This window comes from Coniosporium apollinis, assembly GCF_000281105.1.
Source record: "Coniosporium apollinis CBS 100218 chromosome Unknown supercont1.36, whole genome shotgun sequence".
Classification (NCBI taxonomy): Eukaryota; Fungi; Ascomycota; class Dothideomycetes; genus Coniosporium; species Coniosporium apollinis.
In genome coordinates, this window is record NW_006913298.1 from 225,192 (window position 1) to 243,999 (window position 18,808).

The 18,808-nt window shown below is 53.6% G+C and overlaps 6 protein-coding genes across 6 annotated transcripts; 2 read left to right on the forward strand and 4 right to left on the reverse strand.

Annotated features, from left to right (window-relative positions):
- Positions 1–1,314: 1,314 nt before the first annotated feature.
- Positions 1,315–2,615, reverse strand: W97_06829 (uncharacterized protein; the record flags this gene model as incomplete). The annotated part of the gene is made up of 2 exons (XM_007784813.1): positions 1,315–2,347; positions 2,407–2,615. The coding sequence occupies 2 exons, from the start codon at positions 2,613–2,615 to the stop codon at positions 1,315–1,317; spliced, it is 1,242 nt and encodes a 413-aa protein (XP_007783003.1).
- A 2,265-nt stretch (positions 2,616–4,880) lies between these two features.
- Positions 4,881–6,788, reverse strand: W97_06830 (uncharacterized protein; the record flags this gene model as incomplete). Its single annotated transcript, XM_007784814.1, has 6 exons — positions 4,881–5,491; positions 5,582–5,676; positions 5,737–5,922; positions 5,980–6,092; positions 6,144–6,241; positions 6,293–6,788. 6 exons carry the CDS (start codon positions 6,786–6,788, stop codon positions 4,881–4,883), a joined length of 1,599 nt encoding a protein of 532 aa, XP_007783004.1.
- Positions 6,789–7,685: 897 nt separating this feature from the next.
- Positions 7,686–10,343, forward strand: W97_06831 (uncharacterized protein; the record flags this gene model as incomplete). Its single annotated transcript, XM_007784815.1, has 2 exons — positions 7,686–9,284; positions 9,339–10,343. 2 exons carry the CDS (start codon positions 7,686–7,688, stop codon positions 10,341–10,343), a joined length of 2,604 nt encoding a protein of 867 aa, XP_007783005.1.
- Positions 10,344–11,054: 711 nt separating this feature from the next.
- W97_06832 (uncharacterized protein) lies at positions 11,055–13,294 on the reverse strand (the record flags this gene model as incomplete). The annotated part of the gene is made up of 4 exons (XM_007784816.1): positions 11,055–11,262; positions 11,335–12,233; positions 12,309–12,373; positions 12,421–13,294. The coding sequence occupies 4 exons, from the start codon at positions 13,292–13,294 to the stop codon at positions 11,055–11,057; spliced, it is 2,046 nt and encodes a 681-aa protein (XP_007783006.1).
- Positions 13,295–14,329: 1,035 nt separating this feature from the next.
- On the reverse strand, positions 14,330–15,466 carry W97_06833 (uncharacterized protein; the record flags this gene model as incomplete). Its single annotated transcript, XM_007784817.1, has 1 exon — positions 14,330–15,466. One exon carries the CDS (start codon positions 15,464–15,466, stop codon positions 14,330–14,332), a length of 1,137 nt encoding a protein of 378 aa, XP_007783007.1.
- Positions 15,467–15,988: 522 nt separating this feature from the next.
- On the forward strand, positions 15,989–17,849 carry W97_06834 (uncharacterized protein; the record flags this gene model as incomplete). The annotated part of the gene is made up of 5 exons (XM_007784818.1): positions 15,989–16,312; positions 16,382–16,813; positions 16,884–17,245; positions 17,336–17,547; positions 17,608–17,849. The coding sequence occupies 5 exons, from the start codon at positions 15,989–15,991 to the stop codon at positions 17,847–17,849; spliced, it is 1,572 nt and encodes a 523-aa protein (XP_007783008.1).
- Positions 17,850–18,808: the final 959 nt, after the last annotated feature.

The window sequence follows — 18,808 nt, forward strand, 5'->3', positions numbered from 1 at the left end:
TCCGAGAATCTGGGGTAAACGGCGTCTAGGCCAGTGCGACTAGCTCTTGACTGCATCAAGCTGTGCGGATTGTGAGTTGAGGCAGAGGAGAAGAGGGGAAGTTGAAGGCCAGAACAAGATGTCTTATCCGGCGTCAATACAAATCATCTTGGAGCCCTCAATCGTCTTTGACCTTCTTCATCCCTCCCTCGCTCGCAAACAACTGAAACTATTTGATCTTTGACCTGCTATCCGCCTACAAGCACCCCCCATTCAACCAAAGCCTCTCTATAATGCAGCTCACCAACCTTTTCCTCCTCCTCGCCGCAGGCGTGAACTTCGCCGTGGCTCAAAGGTGCAATAGCGCTGGTGTGCGTCGCAACCAATGAGACACCAATTCCCGTCCTCTAGATACTAACCGCATACCATACAGACATGTACGCACCCCGCCTCCCTTGCTCCACCTGGAGGCAGCTTTTGAGGCCGAGCGTAGCCCGTTAATAACTCGGCGGCCATCAAAAGCTGTCACCGGGGACCCCAACTCCGCTGCCTAGACATCCCAAGCTGACCACCCTCCAGCATGCGCAATCCTCTGCAGAGACGGCGTCGCTCAGGTGAACTGCTTCGGCTCCTACGTAAGTTCTCCCCTTGAATTGTGAGATCGCCGTAGTCTGTCCTGCTGGCGCTGACAACATGCGTTAGTGCCGGTGCACCAGTGGCCCCGCGGACCGCTGCTCGGGCAATTGCGTTTGCAGGTGTCGCATTAGTCGCCGCGATGTCAACGCGCTTGAGGATGCTGAGGTATTGGAGGTTGAGGCATAGATACGTGGAAATCCTAGGATGTGACGTAAGGAAATAGGGTGTGGGACTCGCATGACCTAGTGGAGGCAACAGACGTGTAGATACGAATCAACGAAGTCAGAAATTGAAGTGAAACAACTTCACCAAGCGTTAGTTCCTACTACTGTATCATCGCCACAAATGGCATATGAGGTGTACAACGCTCAACCGCGGTGTCGAGTGCTTGCCAAGCATAACAACACCCCTCGATAACCTCGAATGTCACCTTAATCCCGTCTCATTTGGCATTATCAACAGAGGACTTGATATAACATATCGTCAGGGAGGAGCTCAGCGCCGCTAATGGAGAGCCACACCTTTGCCGGATACATATCTTTCCATGGCCCTCGCTCCCTGGTAGACTCCACAAACTTCTCGTACACGACCCGATCTGGGTAAACCAAGTCACCAAAGGTGCATGAAGGCAGCGACTCAATTGCATTCACACACCGGCGATCAGCGCAGAGAAAATCTGCAACATTTCCTGTAACCAAACTAGAACATGGTGTCGAAGTCCATAAGAAGATCCTGCCAGCCAATCGGTATGTATCTCAGATTCAGGCCCGGAAAATCCCACTGCAGCAGCAGCTCCCTCGGGGCGTACGCCTGGAAGTCCTGCTCAGCGTCGTTGTTCCCCGGAGTACCAGCATTGCCATCGTTGTGCCTGTCGCCCAGATCGCCTGGCGTGGCTGCGAAAGCAGCCGTTCCGCCTACTCCGTTGCCGCTCTCGCATTGTTGTTGCAGCTCCTTCTGCCTCATGTGCTCTCTGAGCGCTTTCTCACACTTCTCCACACTGACGGCTAGGATCTGGAAGTAGGCTATCTGCCCGCCGGTCCCGCGCTCCAGCTCCTCAAGCAGCTCGTGAGCTTGGCGCAACAACTGCATGAGACGCTCTGGTGGGTCTCGCAGCAGCATGGATAACCGGAGGACAAGAAGTACGGAGAACGCGCACTTCGCCCACACAAAGTCCATCGTCCACTTGAAGCTGGCCAGGTAAGTGCGCTCGGAGGCCGGGGAGGAAAAGTCGCCTTCGTTGGCCGAGGAGGCGTGGAGTAAGAGCTCAAGATGCCGCTCTGCGGCTTCCTTTGCTGCGAGGATGATGTTGCGCTGCTTGTCAGTCATCAGGGCTAGGTTCTCGACGCCCATCATTGAAATTGCCTTCAAATGCAGGGTTATGAGCGCCCATTCATGCTGGATTTGTAAGTTCAAGAGTGTGACGTTTGTGTCCGAGTCGGCCTCGTGGCTGTGCTTTTGAATGATGCTGTTCCATTCTTCGAGCCAGAGGTCGAGGTCAATGCGTGCACCACGGATGACGGACGCGAGCTCGGCTTCCTCCTCAGTGTCCATGGAGAAGTCGGAGATGCGGGGGAGATTTTCTAGCATCGATGACCGCATAGCGTTGAGTTCCACCTGGGCGAAGAGTCGGAGATCTACAGGCGTCCTCTGAGGATGACTTAGAAGGGCCCTTAGCCGGCGAGGGGAGCTAGCGGGAGTTACTGCAGGCTTTTTACCGCCGTCAAGGGAGAATCTAGTGATTTGATGAGTCACGTAGGGTCAAAGAAGCCAAGGGGCTTGTCGGGAACTTACATGTGGTCCAGATTAAGCACACCGTACCAGGTTCTTGTCAGCCGGAATAGTCGCTTCTCTTCCTCGTCCACTCCTTTCGCATATCTCTCGATGCTTGCCCCAACCGTCCTCGCCATGAGCTGCTCTACGGCTTCTGGAAGCTCTAGCTCCAGGGCTAAACCTAGAGCTATGCTTGTGTTGAGCCATCCGTTGTCTGAATAGCTCGCCATGACGAGAAGTGCTTGTACGGTTTCAATGGATTTGCTGACTGGTGAGGTTGGTTGGAGCAGAAAATTCGACAGGTGATCCCGCAAGAGAGCTTGAAGTCTCTGATACGACTGCGAACCTGGTCCATTCTCCGCTCTGCAGCCGACGGTGATTATTGCATCAAAGAGGAAACTGCTCCTGGAACGTATTGATGGCATCGTATCGAACTGAGGGCAGAACACCGGCACTAATCGATGCTATCAATGGTTAGCGAGCAGGTCAGCATAGACGAAGATTACAAAACTGAGAGACCCGTGCACATACACTTCCTGTAAAGAATCTGGGATGTCCAGACCGTCAACATTCACAGCTCAACCTCTGGGAAGTGTGGTATTAACGTACGATCGAAACCAGAACGCTGCCTCTTCCTCGGATACCATGCCTTTTGTCACGAGATCGGGCAATGCCTGAGTCTGAACTATGAAAGCTCCCCGTTTCCGCTTCCTACTGCTCCCTTCCATCGAAGATCGCCGCGGAGAACTGGCTTGAGGAAGACTTGGTGTATATAGAGCAGAGCCGTTGTGGACTGAAATGTCAAAGGGATATCCGGTACGTGCAGCGCTTCCCGTATCCGGAGTGGTGAAGGGCCCCTCGTGGATATCCAAGGAGCTGATAGGTGGTAACATCCGCGGAATCGACGTTGGCTGGCCCCCTATTACATGGCTCATCCCTGAGGTACCATTGTACGTTGGGATGTAGCGAGATGCAGTTGCTGCGCTGTCTTGGCTAGGCGAAGGTGCGGAAAGCAGGCCGTGCAGAGTTTCCAGCTGAGTTTTGAGGAGGCCAATCTCACCCTCGAGCCGCTCAAACTTTCTTTTACTGGTCAGCGGCTACAAAGTAAGAGATAATAGGAGCACAGACGATATGAGAGTGGAGGCTGCAACGCAGAACGGAAATATAGTGTAATGCGACAACCTTGTTGAACATTGATTGAGAAAGAAATGAGACCATACTCAGTAGTAGGATCGGCAGGCGCTTCCAGGTACACACACTCCGCATTGGAGGTAGCACAGCTGGCGCCACATCAGTGAGACCTTCTATACATTTTTATCTTGTTCTTCGGAAGCGCACCGGCCACAGGGTCTCTCTCCGTCGCACTTGACCTTCGAACGCCGACATGAGGCGCAAGACTTCTACGGGCTTAGGCCTTAGTCTCGGTACAAGTCGACGGGCATAAGGGACGGCATGACCGCACTTACAATAGCCCTACGTCTTTTCGCAGTAGGAGGAGCAGCCATGGTCTGTGCTGCCTCTTCCATACTTACTCAGCCTTACGATCCAGTCCGCCGGCATCTCCGTAGTGTAAGGGCTTATGGCCCCGTTCGCGCGTATCGGAGGTTAAATGCGAACATACATGCAAAAAGAGGTGAGGTTGTGGTTCTGCGGAGAAGTGCGTGGCTGGAGTTGGTTTGACACGGCCGAAGCTGCCGAGGTCTGGGGAAGACGATGCGGAGTTGCCAACGGCAGCACCTGCAGAAACGTAGGTACAGTGGCCCGGTAGACAACTCGTCCAATGGATCGTCTTCCTTGAGGCTTGATGATCTTGCAAAGCTGTCTCCGGTCCTTTTGAGGAGAAGCTGGAGGACCGGACATCAGCTTCCAGTATTATCTCAACCAGAGATGCGAACATGCTGAAAAGCCTTACACATAATCACGCACTTGCAAGTTTTAACATCCTGTAGGCAACGGGGAAAGGATGCCAACAATTACGAGTGCGCGCTTATTATGATAACCTACATTTCGTACGAAGGACGGCGTTTGTATTGAGGAAGCGGACGCTTGCCGCCCTTCATCTGTTATTAGTAAAGCACCACCAAGTGAGTAATCTGATGGAAATTTAAAGCTTCTCATGACCACACAGGCCTCTAAAGGCTCGATTCTCCTCCCGTAATCCCCGAAATACTTTGTTTCAAACCCTCGTGATCGCACGCCGCCAAGCCTCCGCTTCCTCAGAACAAACCCCGTCCTTCGTACCTCTTTGTTGCCGGGAAGCATGGGCTATCAGACATACCACGAGATGGATAAAGTCTCCCGCGTCTAGATCGAAGCTGTTTGAGGTTGGTCGCCGACTCTAGGATGGGACACTATTCGCAAACGCATGAAGGTGCGGAAGACGGCATACGCATCTTGCAAGGCAGATATTCTGAACAGTATATACAACAGCAGTAATTCATCCGTTCCTTGGGCCACTCTCCTGCCGACTCTTCCCGGCGGCCAGAATTCAGCCCTTAATACAGGTAGATAAAATCCTCGTTCTTCAGATCCGTCATATCGTCGAAGGCCTTCTCACCAACGCCGCCCTGGTCTTCGTTGAGTGCCTCGCCCGCGTCCTTCGCATCCTTGCTTGTCTCCATAGATAAATCTACAATGTCCCGCGACTTGCCCATCGCCTCGCGCATGTTCGCATGCTTGACATTCAAGAACTTGATGTAGAAGGCCCCAATGACCACGAGGATCATGATCAACACGAAGAGCACAAGATTTGCCGTCAGGCCTCTTGTGTAACGCGGAGCCTCGGCCGGCTTGAACAGAAGAGGGCCGATGATGTTTCCAACGCTCTGCCCGACGAAGATCATACCAGTTGTGACCTTCCTCTTGGTATCACCGGCGGTGTTTTGTGCGGACCAGGAGTAAATGAGGGGCGAGATACCGGGGTAGACGGAGATGAGGTAGTAGCCGACGAGTAGTGCGGCGCGGTTGCCCTTTGTGTATGGGATTATCATCAACATGATGATGCCAATGATTGGAGGAATGCAAAGAAGGACGAGGACCGGGGACTTCTTCTTGAGCTTTGTAGCGAGGAAGGCACCGCCGAGTGTGCTCACGATTTGTATCGCGCCTGAAAACTCCTGTTAGTTTCGTCGCCTTGTGGGATGGATTGAAGGGGTTTAATTAAGCACTATGATGTTTCTTATCTTGTTCTACTTACCGAAAGGGATGTTGAAGAGAATCGTAGTGAAAGAGTCGAAGCCGAAGGACTTGATGATTAGTGGGCCGAAGGTGGATATGCCGCCACTCGGAATACTGGAAGGGAATTCTCGTTAGCGGCTGTCCTATCGGCGGGACGTAGATGCATATACTTACGCAATAGACGTGATCAAGCAGAACCACAGCCAGGTCTTCAGATCCAGCGCTGCGTCCCACACGTGGTCCCACTTCCAGACCTTCGAGCTGACGCCCATCTGGTTCATGCGGAGACGCTCGATGGAGATAAGCTTTTCTTCGTGTGTGAGGAATTTCGCCTCCCATGGCGAGTCGGGCATGAAGATGCTGTTCTATGTAAGCATGGCCAACACGCAGAGGTTGCCGTGGAATAGCTTTACTTACAACACAAAGACGGACACAACCACAGTGAGAAGACCGCAGAAAAGGAAGATGATCTGATACGAATGCAGAGAGCCATTGATATGGCCAAGACCATAGGTCAACAAACTTCCCAGCTGAGTTCAATGTCAGTTTCTCTTCCGGCGTTGAGCTGAGGATCTACTCACAATGTTGACAATACCCAACATAGCATACCAAGACGCGTTTCGGTTCGTCTGCTCGCTACGTCGGTACCACATCTGGACAACGGCGATGAAAGTTGGAGCTGCAGGTCCGATCAGCGCGTGTAAGATAAAAGCTCGGTGTCTGTGCTTACCAACTGCGGCTTCGAATGCGCCGAGGAGGAATCGAGTGGCCAGTAGAGTAGGAAAGTTATGGGCTGCCGTCATCCCGCAGAGTGTCGCGCCCCAGAGGAAAACCGTAATACCAGTAAACTTCCCGATAGGCAGTTTCACTAGAAACACACTTATGGCTGGCTGCATCACGAGCTGCGCAATGTAGATGATGGACCCGAGCCATGAGTATTGTGTCCCAACCAGATTGGTGTCCTGGATCAAGCCGAAAACCGAAGCGTAAGAGAGGGTAGTCTTATCCAAACTCTGGAGGCAGTAGACGGCCAGGAGGATTGGGAGGATTCTCAAGTCGATCTTACGGAGAACCCTCTTGTTGTCTTCCGGCGTGACGACAATGCGGCCCTCTGCGCTGCTGAGGAGTTCGTTGGCCTTATCTCTGCCCTTGACTGTCGCTGTCGCAGCCATCTCGACAGAGTCCACTCGAGCTTTGTAGTCTTCGCCGCCGATTGGTTGTGCCATTTTTGCCATCAAGCACGCAGCTTGATATAAGGCTGGAACTAGGTATATAAGATGAAAGCCGGAGTTGGAGAGGAAGACTCTCGAAATAAGACGGAAGGAGAGATTGATGGAAGACTTGGGAGAGTGTGATGGACTTCCCTGTCGTGATAGCACGATATATATCCTACCTGCCTTCGCATCTCGGTGGTAAAGCCGACGATCATATCCGGACTGGACGCCTGTAAAGTTTCGACAACCCTGAGGGGATCGGGAGCCACCCCATGGGGCTCGGGAGCAAACCCCGTGGAGAGGAGTCCTGGGCACTAAATTCGCCACTCGACAGCTCGCTCGGCCGAGAGTTCCGATGCTCACCACGAACTATCCCGTACAGCTTGAAAGCCTTGTCAGATACTATAATACCGCTACATCAAAGGCTTAGGAGAAATGAGACGCCAGAGCTCTCATAGGCATGCTATATACACGATTTGAAGTCGAATATCATAGCAAGGACCGCGATAAAGATGGTGAATATCGTTGGTCTCGGTGGTTCAGGAGTCTGGCGTCGCCCAGGCGCTGCCACTCAACTCTTGAGAATGGGTAAAGATTTACCGAGCGGCGATCTTCCCGTCGACCCTAGTGCGGAGATCCCCACGTTTTCCACATGTTTTCTATGCGTAAAGCTGCTTATTCCCAGCCATGACCCGACGTTCCGCGAAAGGACGTTCTCCAGATGTTCGGAATGGATGGCGTCGGTCTTCGGAAGGTTATCTCCCAACGTTGCTCCCTCTCTCCCGTGTTCTCCGCAACACCACAACCCCGACCTGACTACATAAACATCCAAGCACCTAGCCGAGATGGCTGCCATATCCGAAACCTGCTGGTTAGCTCGAGAGAACACGCCAATTCTCTACTTGCATCATGGCGCCTCAACACGAATTCGTCCCCCAGACTTACGCCATTGACTCCTCCAAAAACCCTTCCTCAAAAGCATCGCTATACCTCCGCTCCCAAGATAAGCAGGGATTACCTGCGGACTTCTCATTCGAAGCAATCCGCTCAAATGTCTTCCGCACGCGATTCACCACAAAAGACCACCCTTTACCACCTCACCCAAGTGCTCCCCTCCCCGAGATACGGCACGGAGACGTTGTACCAGCGACAACACTGAGCAAAAGCAGCTATCAGACAAAGATCGGAGATGTAGTAGCAGAAGTAGACTTCACAGGCTGCCCCCAAGTCTCTCTTTCATTCGCCGATTCCGAAGCTCCCCTTCACGCCGATCTCCCCTACCGGTCGTATGCCACAGACGGCACAGGCGTCGCCCACTATACCAAATACAAACGCGGTACTCTCCATGTCGGATTGGGCGAGAAGGCAGCACCCATGGACTTGTCGAATCGGCAATTTGTTCTCTCCGCGACAGATTGCTTTGGGTATGATGTCTACCGTACCGACCCCATGTACAAGCACATTCCCCTGCTCATCAACGCCACCCCAGAAGGCTGCGTGGGCGTCTTCTCGACCTCCCACGCGAGAGGCTTTTACTCCGTCGGCTCCGAGATGGACGGCATGTGGGGCTACTACAAAGTATACCGACAGGACCACGGTGGGCTGGAAGAGTACTTGATCATCTCCCGGACCTTAAAAGAGCTCGTCCGCACCTACGCCGATCTCGTCGGCTATCCGCTCCTCGTGCCTCGCTGGGCATTCGGCTATCTTGCCGGGGGAATGAAATATTCGATGCTGGACGAGCCGCGCGCCTGCGATGCACTGATTGATTTCGCAAAAAAGATGAAGGAGGAAGACATCCCCTGCTCAGGGTTCCAAATGTCCTCGGGCTACACAGTCGCGGAGACGGAACCCAAGACCCGAAACGTCTTCACGTGGAATCGGCACCGATTCCCGGATCCCAAGGCGTTCATCGACGAGTACCACAAGCAGGGAATCCGGTTGATCTTCAATGTGAAACCGTACGTATTGGCCAATCATCCCGAGTATGAGAAGCTCAGTAAGAATGGGGCTTTAATCAAGGACCTGCGGACTGGGAAGAGCGGTACAGCGCGTCTGTGGAGTGCTGGAGGCGGGGAGAGTGGGGAGGGCGGCCATATTGACTTCACTTCCAAGGCTGGCTTCCAGTGGTGGTATAATGGAATCCGAGATCTGAAGAAGCTCGGCGTAGACTGCATTTGGAACGACAATAATGAGTACACGATTCCGGATGACCACTGGCAGTGTGAGCTCGACGAGCCCTCTGTGCAAGGCTCAGACGAAGCGAAGCAGCTGAAACACATCGGGTATTGGGGCCGGGCCTTGCAGACGGAGCTCATGGCGAAGTCATCCCATGATGCAACAGTGGAAGTGGAGCCTGAGCTCCGACCGTTTATCTTGACCCGTAGTGCGACTGCTGGATCGATGAGGTACTGCGCCAGTTCGTGGAGCGGTGACAATGTGACCAGCTACGATGGGATGAAGGGAGCAAACGCGCTCGCGCTTACGGCCGGCATGTGCTTGTTGCAGGTAAGTCTTGCCCCCTCCTTACTAGTCACAAGGTCTTTCTAACAATTCCTCCAGTGCTACGGCCACGACATCGGCGGCTTCGAGGGACCCCAGCCCTCCCCTGAACTCCTAGTGCGCTGGGTCCAGCTAGGCATCTACTCCTCCCGCTTCGCCATCAATTGCTTCAAAACGACTCCCACAAACAACAACCTCGGCGAAGTAATCGAGCCATGGATGTATCCCGAAGCGACCCCCCTAGTCCGCGCAGCAATCAAGCGGCGCTACGAAATGATCCCCTACATCTACTCCCTCGCGCTCGAAAGCCACGCCGCCGCCTCCCCGCCCCAGCGCTGGACCGGATGGGGCTACGAGGCCGACCCAATGGTCTGGGAAAACCGTATGATCAAGAACGGCGAGACGCAGTTCTGGCTGGGCGACTCGCTGCTCGTAGGCGGCGTGTTCGAGCCTGGCGAGACGAAAGCTAAGATGTACCTCCCTAGGAAATCTGCATACGACCCGGGCTTCTTGAACCTGAACGCGCCATTCCAGTTCTTCGCTGCGGGCCAGTGGGTCGAGATTGACTCGAAGTGGGACGCCAGTATCCCTGTGCTTGCGCGTATCGGCGCGGCCATCCCTGTCGGTAAGGATGTGCAGACTCTCTCTGCTGGCGAGACGGTGAATCCGGCGAGTCTTCCGAAGGATGACTACAGAGCTGTTGAGATCTTCCCGCCGCCGCTGAGCGCTGGCACCACGGGCACGTTCGAGACCACCTGGCTCGAGGATGACGGCGTTTCTCCGACCGCTGAGCCAGTCGAATTCAGGCTCAGCTACCGGTGCTTGGATGCGCTTGTTGAGGTGGAGCTTTCGCGCAGCGGCTCGGATGTCCAGCTCGCGTGGAGGGAGGAGGACCTCAGTGTCATCTTGCCAGTTGGAGATGCGCATGAAGAGGTGACGCTGAATGGGAAGAAGTTGAGCTGCTCGAGGACGGACCAGCGGGGACGGAAGGTGTTTTGTAGTTCCACGGTGATGAATGGTGTCAAGGAGGTAAATGGAATGAATGGCATCAACGGCCACCACTAAAGGTCGGTGCGGCGGTACGGTTCGGTTACGGGAACTAATTTACTTGAGTTAACCCGCTTTTATGGATTGGCAGCCGCAGGTGTCGTGGCCACGTGCGCTGAGTATTTGCTTGAAGCGCGTTCGCGGCGTTGGAGGTGGAGAGATAATCCTGAACGGAGCGGCATGGCTATATCATACAGGTTCAAGTGCCAGTTTTCGTTGATGCATTCCATTAGTCGAGATGATTCGTACGGTACTGAGCCTATGTCCAACCTTCAGTGTATTTAGTGAGTGATATCCAGAGTCCCTACTCGAACCCAAGTCATCCTTTAATATTTGTTCGGCGAGTGGCAGCAACAACACTTATGGAGTGGTGTATAGACTTCTTATCAGAGCTCAGAGTGCGGAGATCAGTGACATAATGCGAGATTATACGGGCATTGCGAATGCGCTATATACAATGCTCAAAGAGAATTGATGCTGCGCATGATCCTGCTATCTGAGCGGCGGTCAGCACCCTCTTACCCTCAAGCCTGGCGCGCAGTACGTGACCGATTCTATAATGCCCGCTGGGGACGTTAGTCGAACATCACCTCCGTGGCCCGTTTCAATGTCATAGGTTTGTGGGATGTGTTTGGGCGGCGCGCTCATCATGCAATACCTAGCGGCGACAGGCAGCTCCTGTGGTGGATTACCCAGACCAGTCCCTACGGACCGCCATCGAAGGCTCTCTCACTTGATTTCCAGGCGTAATGCATCATACTGCACATACACCGACTGCGGCAGCAAAGCAGGTTCATAATTCGTCGCCTTCGCCGGCAAACTCAGCACCAGCTCATTCACTCCCTCAGAGAGCACTTCGGTGGGGAAGGTAAACTTATGCGCGACGTTGTAGCAGATGACGGCGGACCTGACCGCGCATGAGCTGCTGTGGTAGTAGCTGCTTTACGGTCAGCTCTTCTTGTCAGGCAAGCGTACGGGGAAAGAAGAGAGGAAAAGAAGAAAGACGCACGGAATCACCCAAGGCTCCAACTCCTGCTGATTCACCGCCACGGTGTATGGGAGATTAGCGTAGGGCTCGGACGTGTTGAAAATATCTGTATTCCCCGCTGCCGTCTTGACGCCGGCCAGCTGGATCGTGAGCGTTGCTTCCCGCTTTTTGCTCAGCTGCTCATCTGAAGCGTTGAAGAGGATTGTCCAGTTGTTCACGTTCTCATAGTAGGGCTCCGGGCGCAGGAAGTTCGCCTTGCCACCGAAAACGCTCCAGTGGACGTAGTTCATGTCCTCCGATTCTCGACTCTCGCCTACTCGGAATACGACGCCTTCAGGAAAGTCTGTGGGAAAGTCGTACGCCGCCCAGTAGATGCGATGCTCTCTTGGCCGTAGGGGATGCGTCTCGTCGAGTTCGTAGCCGTGCTTGTATTCGCCGCTACTCTTATCCGGTGTTCCAATACGCCAGAGTTCTGTTCCGGCGGATTCCTCGCGCCAGCGCGCATGGGTGGTATGGACTTTTCCTGCGACTACGTCTATGTTGTCCTTCTCGTACTGTCCGAAGATCCCCTCGGCGTAGACGGTCAGCCGATACTTTCCGGCCTTGACTTGAGGAATCTCAACGTCGCCAGTTGCTGGGTCAACGTCGGCCCAGTACTGATAACCACTTGCGTCAAGCGCGTTGTCTTGGAAATCAACGCCGTTCTGGGCCAGCACGGCAATAGGACGGACGGCGCCTTCGGGCAGGTCGATGTGTCCTTTCCAGGTTGTTCTTCTTGAGGAAGGGACGTAGTTGGGCACGTGTTGGGCTATAGAATCATAAAAATCAACATTCCATACCGGAGAAGCATACTGCAGAGCCTCGTTTCGCAGATCATTCACCGTAGCGGATGCGGGGCCTTTGTTGTAATGGAAGTATTGCTAGTCATCGTCAGATCTTCTTCACATCACATGAAGTCCCAATGGATTATGTTGAAGGAAGCATCGAGTGCTTACCGGGCCGAACGTGCGATCGAATCCGTGCGTGATGTTGGGTGTCCCAGCGCCGTGATGATTGGATACTACGACCGGTAAGCACAAACTTGCCGTAGCATCGCACCAAGCTGACCGTAGTAATTATAGACGATACCGTCTACGACAAGATCTGAGTGAAGTGGTCCACCGTAGTATGTATCTTTGGTATTCATGACAAGCCAGGCGCCGAATGTCGAACCGTCAGGGCTCGTGGACCCATCGGCAAACATGCCATGGACGCCGTGATCTCGCCAGGTGTCATGGAACGTGTATTTGCCGAAGTAGTCCGACATCTGCACAACGTACGGGTCATCGGGGGTCTTGCCCATATACCACGTTGCATCCTGCACAGTGACGTGGCTCGCGGTGGCGTTCTTTGACGGCAATGGAGCGTAGAGCTCTTCGTTCGTGGACAGATGGGTCCATAGCGGGGTGTTCGGCCTGAAAAGCGTGCGGAACTCCTGCAGGTTCCGAAGGAACGGCCTTGTTTCGTTGTAGTACGCAAGTCGGCTGAAGGTGTGCAGACCGGTCTCTCCTTCTCGCAGAAACCAATACTGCTCTAGCATTTGACCTGTCGGTGGATAGGTCTCGCTCATCACAATCCCTCCGTAGGCCGTGTTAGTCGAATCAACCCCTTTGATAAGCTTGTATCTTGGAGCAATGGAGCCAGGCGTGTAGAATCCGGAAGGCGTGCAGTAACAGTCCAAGTATGGCCCGATGCCATTGTTACCAGCGCCGGCGCCCCCCGGTGTGGGCGTCACATAGTTGCGAGCTCCGAGAAGGTCCTGTCCATCCAGTAAAAGCTGGTCGATGGCACCTGTGGATTTGTTGACTGAGGAGTATAGTCTATCATTGGCGAGGACCAGTCGCACAGAGTCTTCGGTAGCATTTAGAAAGGCAAAAGCGCCGGTCAAAAACGACCAGCATATAACGAGATTGACTACAAGTTTGCGTATTGATTGAGGCATGATACGAGATGCGGAAGAGCCGTATTACCGCTCGCTCTCCATCACTTACGCTTGTTTTATATTCAAACTCTCACTTTTTCTCTCACAGCTACAGAACGACATCACTCGGGATAGCAACACCGAGCAAAGACAGCAAGCAAGCTTCGAGGCTGTTGACGATGACCACATAGATGCCTCCATGCTATCCTCGATTTAAACCAAAAGCCTCATGAGCTATGCGGATTTGCATTTTCCACGTATCAACCTGAAGGACTACGCGAGTAGGTATGAATAGAAATGGTTTCGCTGAGCGATACACCGAGCCTGAGCGAAGATCGTCGAAGAGCGATCTAAATCGGGCTTTGTGACTCAGCGGAGAGAGAAAGAGCGTGGCTGCGAGCAAAGGGCGGAGGTTAGCCAAGCTGTAGAGTGACGTTAAGGTTGGCGCTATGGAAGCCGGTGCGGGGACGGGAGCGGCTGCAGTTGGCCCGTTCGTGCCGTTCCCCTCGTTCGCGCTGTTTTGCACCGGTGGACATGCCCTGCTCCGAAGCTGAAGGAGGGCGCAGATCAAGGGCGGGGGATGAGGATGAAGGTTGCCGCATCCCATGGCCATGATCACGTGCGGGGCGCGATGATGGTTCTTATCAGCCCTCACGAGAATAGCAATAAACGCCGGACCCGGAAATTGCCAAAATATACTGTCTTCACTATACTTTCAAAGATCTCTTGATCTTACGGTTTCATCTCTAGTTACAGCTTAGACATGATTATAAGGCTATATACGCTGCCCTATGCCTGGCATCCTGGCTTAGCTCTATCATCGTACGTGACGATACAGCCCTCGATCGGTCGTCAATGTAGTGTCGCACCAGTTTATAACTCCTTGAGTCCGGCGATTTTTGTCCTGCAGGTAGCCCTTGAGCTAAAAGGGGAAAGCTCCACACGTGACTCTTGATCATTCTCACGGAGATATCGGCTAAGTGTTGCGGTTGGTTTGTGTTACTCGTACACGCTACACACGCGCAGTTTAAGCCTTTACATTTTACCAACATCACCTTAGATGAAGGTCCTCAAGAACTCTCCCAGGGCCATGATCGCCATGGCTTGTCCGTACGGCATACTCGTCAGCGCAATGTCCTTGTAGTGCTGTAGCGTCTCGCCCATCGCTGTGCCAAAGCTCACGTCAAGCAACTCCCCTTCCTTATTTACCCTATCGAGCGCCGCTTTCGTAGCCTTCACCGCGACCTCCTCGTATTCTCGCCCGATATACCTCTTCCGTACCGCCTTCAGCATACCATACGCGAAACCTGCCGTTGCAGAAGCTTCAACGTAGCTTCCTTCCTCCTCCGACACATCGAGCAGCGTCCTCCAAAGTCCGCTTGGCGCCTGGAGCTTCTTCAGCGCTTTGCATTGAGCTTCCAACACGTTTACAAGATGGATTCGGAACGCGTCGTTGGCCGGTAGGTCTAGCAGCTCAATGAAGTCTGGTATGACTATCGTGAGCCAGCTGTTGCCTCTTGCCCACCGTGCGCGCGCGAAGTTGTGGCCGACACCCCCCGGGACGTTCTCGTCGAACTTCCAGCCGTGGAAGAACAGCCCGGTAGACGTGTCGAAGAGGAACTGGATGTGTAGCAGAAACTGCCGTTTCGCCTCCTCCACGTATTCGGGCCGGTTTAGCAGCTTCCCAATCTTGGCCAGGGGCAGGACCGTCATCATCAGCGTATCGTCCCACAGCTCGTTCGTGTTTGGAGTCAGGTAGGTAACGTGCTGCATGCCGCCGTAGGGTGTCCGGTCCAGGTCATGCATGGCCCAGGATGCCCAGGACTCGAGCCACGGAAGAAAAGTCGAGTTGCCCGTCTTCTCGTACAGGTAGGCTAGCGTCAGGAACACAGCCATCGTGTTGATGTTCTTCGTGGTCCCTTCGGCCAGGCGCGCGGTGAACCAGTCCTCAACGACCTGCAAAGCGGACGAAGATCCAGTCAACAGGTGATATTGATAGACGCCATACAGCCCGACGCCGTGAGTCCATTCCCAGTCGTTCCAGCCTTTTGTATCTATTACTCGGCCGTCCGGTAAGCGCAGAAGGAATTCTCCGGTAGTATCTTTGATGTTTACTAGATTGTCAATGAGCAGATTGACGGTCGTGTGAACATCGGCAGCACGCAGCCCGTGAGCTTGCAGAGGCGTGGGCATAGTGACAAGTGATGGAGTAAGAAGAGCAAAAATGGTCAATCCGGTGTGATACTGGCTTCAGTTCCTCGAAGCAAAGTGTAGGAACGACACGGAGAGTTCTCAAGTATTATTTTAGCAGAGTAAGGCATTGCTCCGAGTTTCGCGATCGAGCTGCCCCGATGAGAGAGTGCTCGCATGATGCTACGCGCTCCGCGGCTTTCTTCTCCGAAAACCCGACGGAGCAACGTCCTTGCCAAGCCTGTCAAGAGTGCCAAGCGCGATGCAACCCTCGCGGTGGCGGCCTTTGATCTGCGGGTGTGGAACAGGATCATAAACTCCGCACTCCGAGGGCGGGGAATTAGGGCAAGACATGACGTGGAAATGGATAGGGCTGGGGATAGGCGGATGTTCGTTGCCCGAAGCTTCGGGCTCTCTCTGTCCGAATGTCTGTCTATATCTCTCCCCATGGTTTACTGAATCAAGAGCTCAACCTCATCCTCCAAGTCATATCTCTTCTCTCGCTACCGCACATATTTTTCCATCATGGCTAGCCCTCAGATCATCGCCGATGATGGCAAGACCAAGGTCGCTGCAGACATCTCTCAACTCGAGAAAGTCATGTCGCCATCCGAACCTAGAAAGGACAGTATGAACTACGATCGCGTCGACAAAGAGCTTGCGAAGTATGCCAACGCTGCACGTATCGACATTAGCGAAGCCGAAAACAAGCGCCTCAAACGCATGATTGACAAAAGAGTACTCACAATTATGGTGTTTACGTACTTTTTGCAAGCACTCGACAAGGGGACTATGTCGTTCGCCTCCATAATGCACATCAGGGAGGACCTCAATCTCTATGGGCAGCGGGTAGGGTTTCTTCTCCTCTGCATATCCCTTATCTTTGTGGCTCCTGCGCAAAGTGCTGACTCGGATTAGTACTCCTGGCTCACCACCTGCATCTACATTGCCGTTTTAATCGTGGAATACCCGACAAATTGGATCATCCAGCGCGTCCCGATCGCCAAATACCTCGGCATCAACATCATCCTCTGGGGCTCCGTCCTCGCCCTGCATGCTGCTGCCAAGAACTTCGCAGGCCTACTTGTCCTCCGCACGCTTCTTGGTATCTTCGAAGCTGTGTGCCAGCCCAGCTTCCTCGTGATGAGCAGCATGTGGTACAAGCGCGAGGAGCAGGCTCAAACCGTCACGTACTGGTACATGATGAATGGCGGCCAGCAGATTGTGGGCGGCCTCCTTGCCTACTGCTTTACCCTGATCAAATCTGGTCCCATCAAGTCATGGCAGGCTATCTTCATGACTTATGGCATCTTCTCGGTTTTCTGGGGCTTCTTCGTACTCTGGTGGTTGGTGAGCGATGCCTGTTTTCTTGACCCCTTCAGTCTCCTCCGATCAGTCTCCGCTAACAAACTGTCCTCAGCCCGACAGCCCCATGCGAGCACACTGCTTCAGCGAAGAGGACAAACACCTTATGGTTGAACGCGTACGGTCCAACCAGACCGGTCTCCAGAACAAGAAATTCCGGCCGGAACAAGTCCGCGAGGCGTTGACTGATCCGCAGACATGGTGCTACTGTTGGATCGCCATCTGCACTACACTGCCGACCTCGGGATTGGGCGCTTTCGCCAATATCATCATCACCGGGTTCAAGTTCAGCATCCTCGAGACGCAGTTGCTGGCAATGGTGCTGGGCGCCTTTATCATTATCATACTTCTCACCTCAGCGTGGCTTGTCAAGAAGACCGGGCAGAACTTGTTCATCATGGGGCTCTATGTCATCCCGTGAGTATCCTCCTCTTACGCTCTTCTTCCGGCCGATCCCGGTTTCGAGCATCCTAGTAGATTTTTGGGCTGACCAAAGCTGCTGAACAGTTCCTTCGTCGGCACAATCGTACTCTTGAGCGTAGAAAACAAGAACAAGGCTACTCAGGCGGGCCTCCTGATCAGCTACTACATCGTGCTCTCATTCTGGGCCGCGCAAACACTGGCCATGAGCATGATCTCGCGTAACACCGCCGGCCAGACGAAGAAGACCGTCGTGGTGGCAATGAACTTCATCGCCTGGGCCACTGGAAACGCCATTGGTATGCTTGCACCCATTATCCGGTCCAGTTTAGATTGTGCTAACAAAACCGCACTTGCAGGCCCTCAGGTATTCCTGTCATACGACTCTCCCCGCTACTTTATCGCATTTGCTACCCACATGGGATGTTATGTGGTTTTGGTACTCGTGATCATCTTCCTGAGATGGCATTTGGTGCGCCAGAACGCGAAGAAGGATGCGCTGGCGGCGGCGGGAGTGCAGGAGGCGAAGGATGACAAGATGATTCATGCGTTTGATGATTTGACGGACAGGGAGAATCCGAACTTTAGGTATATCTTCTAGGCTGGTAATCCGAGGGAGATTGCCCTGGCTTCGGGGAAGTTGTAGTACAGCCTTTCGTAGACGTAATGACCGCCCTGTTGGCGATTGCTGATTATTCCAACGACTTGGCTGCTCTTCGGCTTCAGCCTATAGTGATATTCTTCTTTTGACGTCGTGCCTTTTCCCACGCCTCCTTGTGAACCTGCCCGATGGCAACGCGTTCAGCAAGATCACCGTCCCATCGAATCAACATAACGTTGAGTAAGCACCACCGATACACAGGGAAACGTTTCAGATCAAAGACGCTTTCTCCATTAATGAACAGCTCACATCCGGCCTTCACGGTATGCATGCATTCTCCGTCTTCGGCGCAACAAGGGTGACAGGCGGAGAGTAGCACGAAATCGTAAGTCCTCCAGTCACGGTTCAGCTGAGAGCTTGCGAGCTCAGATTCGTACAGGATGCCGCAGTGCTGACTCTCGGAGTCAAGAATCATCAGCGGGTTGGCGCTTACAAGCCTAACGCCATGGAAGCTCGATTCACGGAATGGCGACTCAAGCGTGCGCGTCGAGCTCGCGAAGCGGTACTGCGCAGCGCGTGCTGTTTCTGACCAGAAGTGTAGGAGTTCTCGGGCGATAGGAATTGGTTCTATCTGAGGTTTGTGTTGTTCCTCGCTTGTCGGCTGCGGTGACGCAAAGTCTTGCACCGTATGCACTATTCGGCGCGGCGTTTGGGTAGATATCTCGAACTGCTCGACGGCGCTTCTCAAGAAGTAACGCCCCACTACGTCTCGATCTAGGCAGAGCGCCAAGGGTCCTTCAAAGTATTGAGATGGGCCGTTCCAGCCAGCCCATGACCAACTAGAGCAATGGTTGTTCCGCCGCCTAGGTACAGAGCTCTTTTCAGCGGGAATCCAGAGCAAAGTCAAAGGCAGCAAACTACTTGGTAGACCGGACACGAAAGGGTGTTGTAGCGTATCT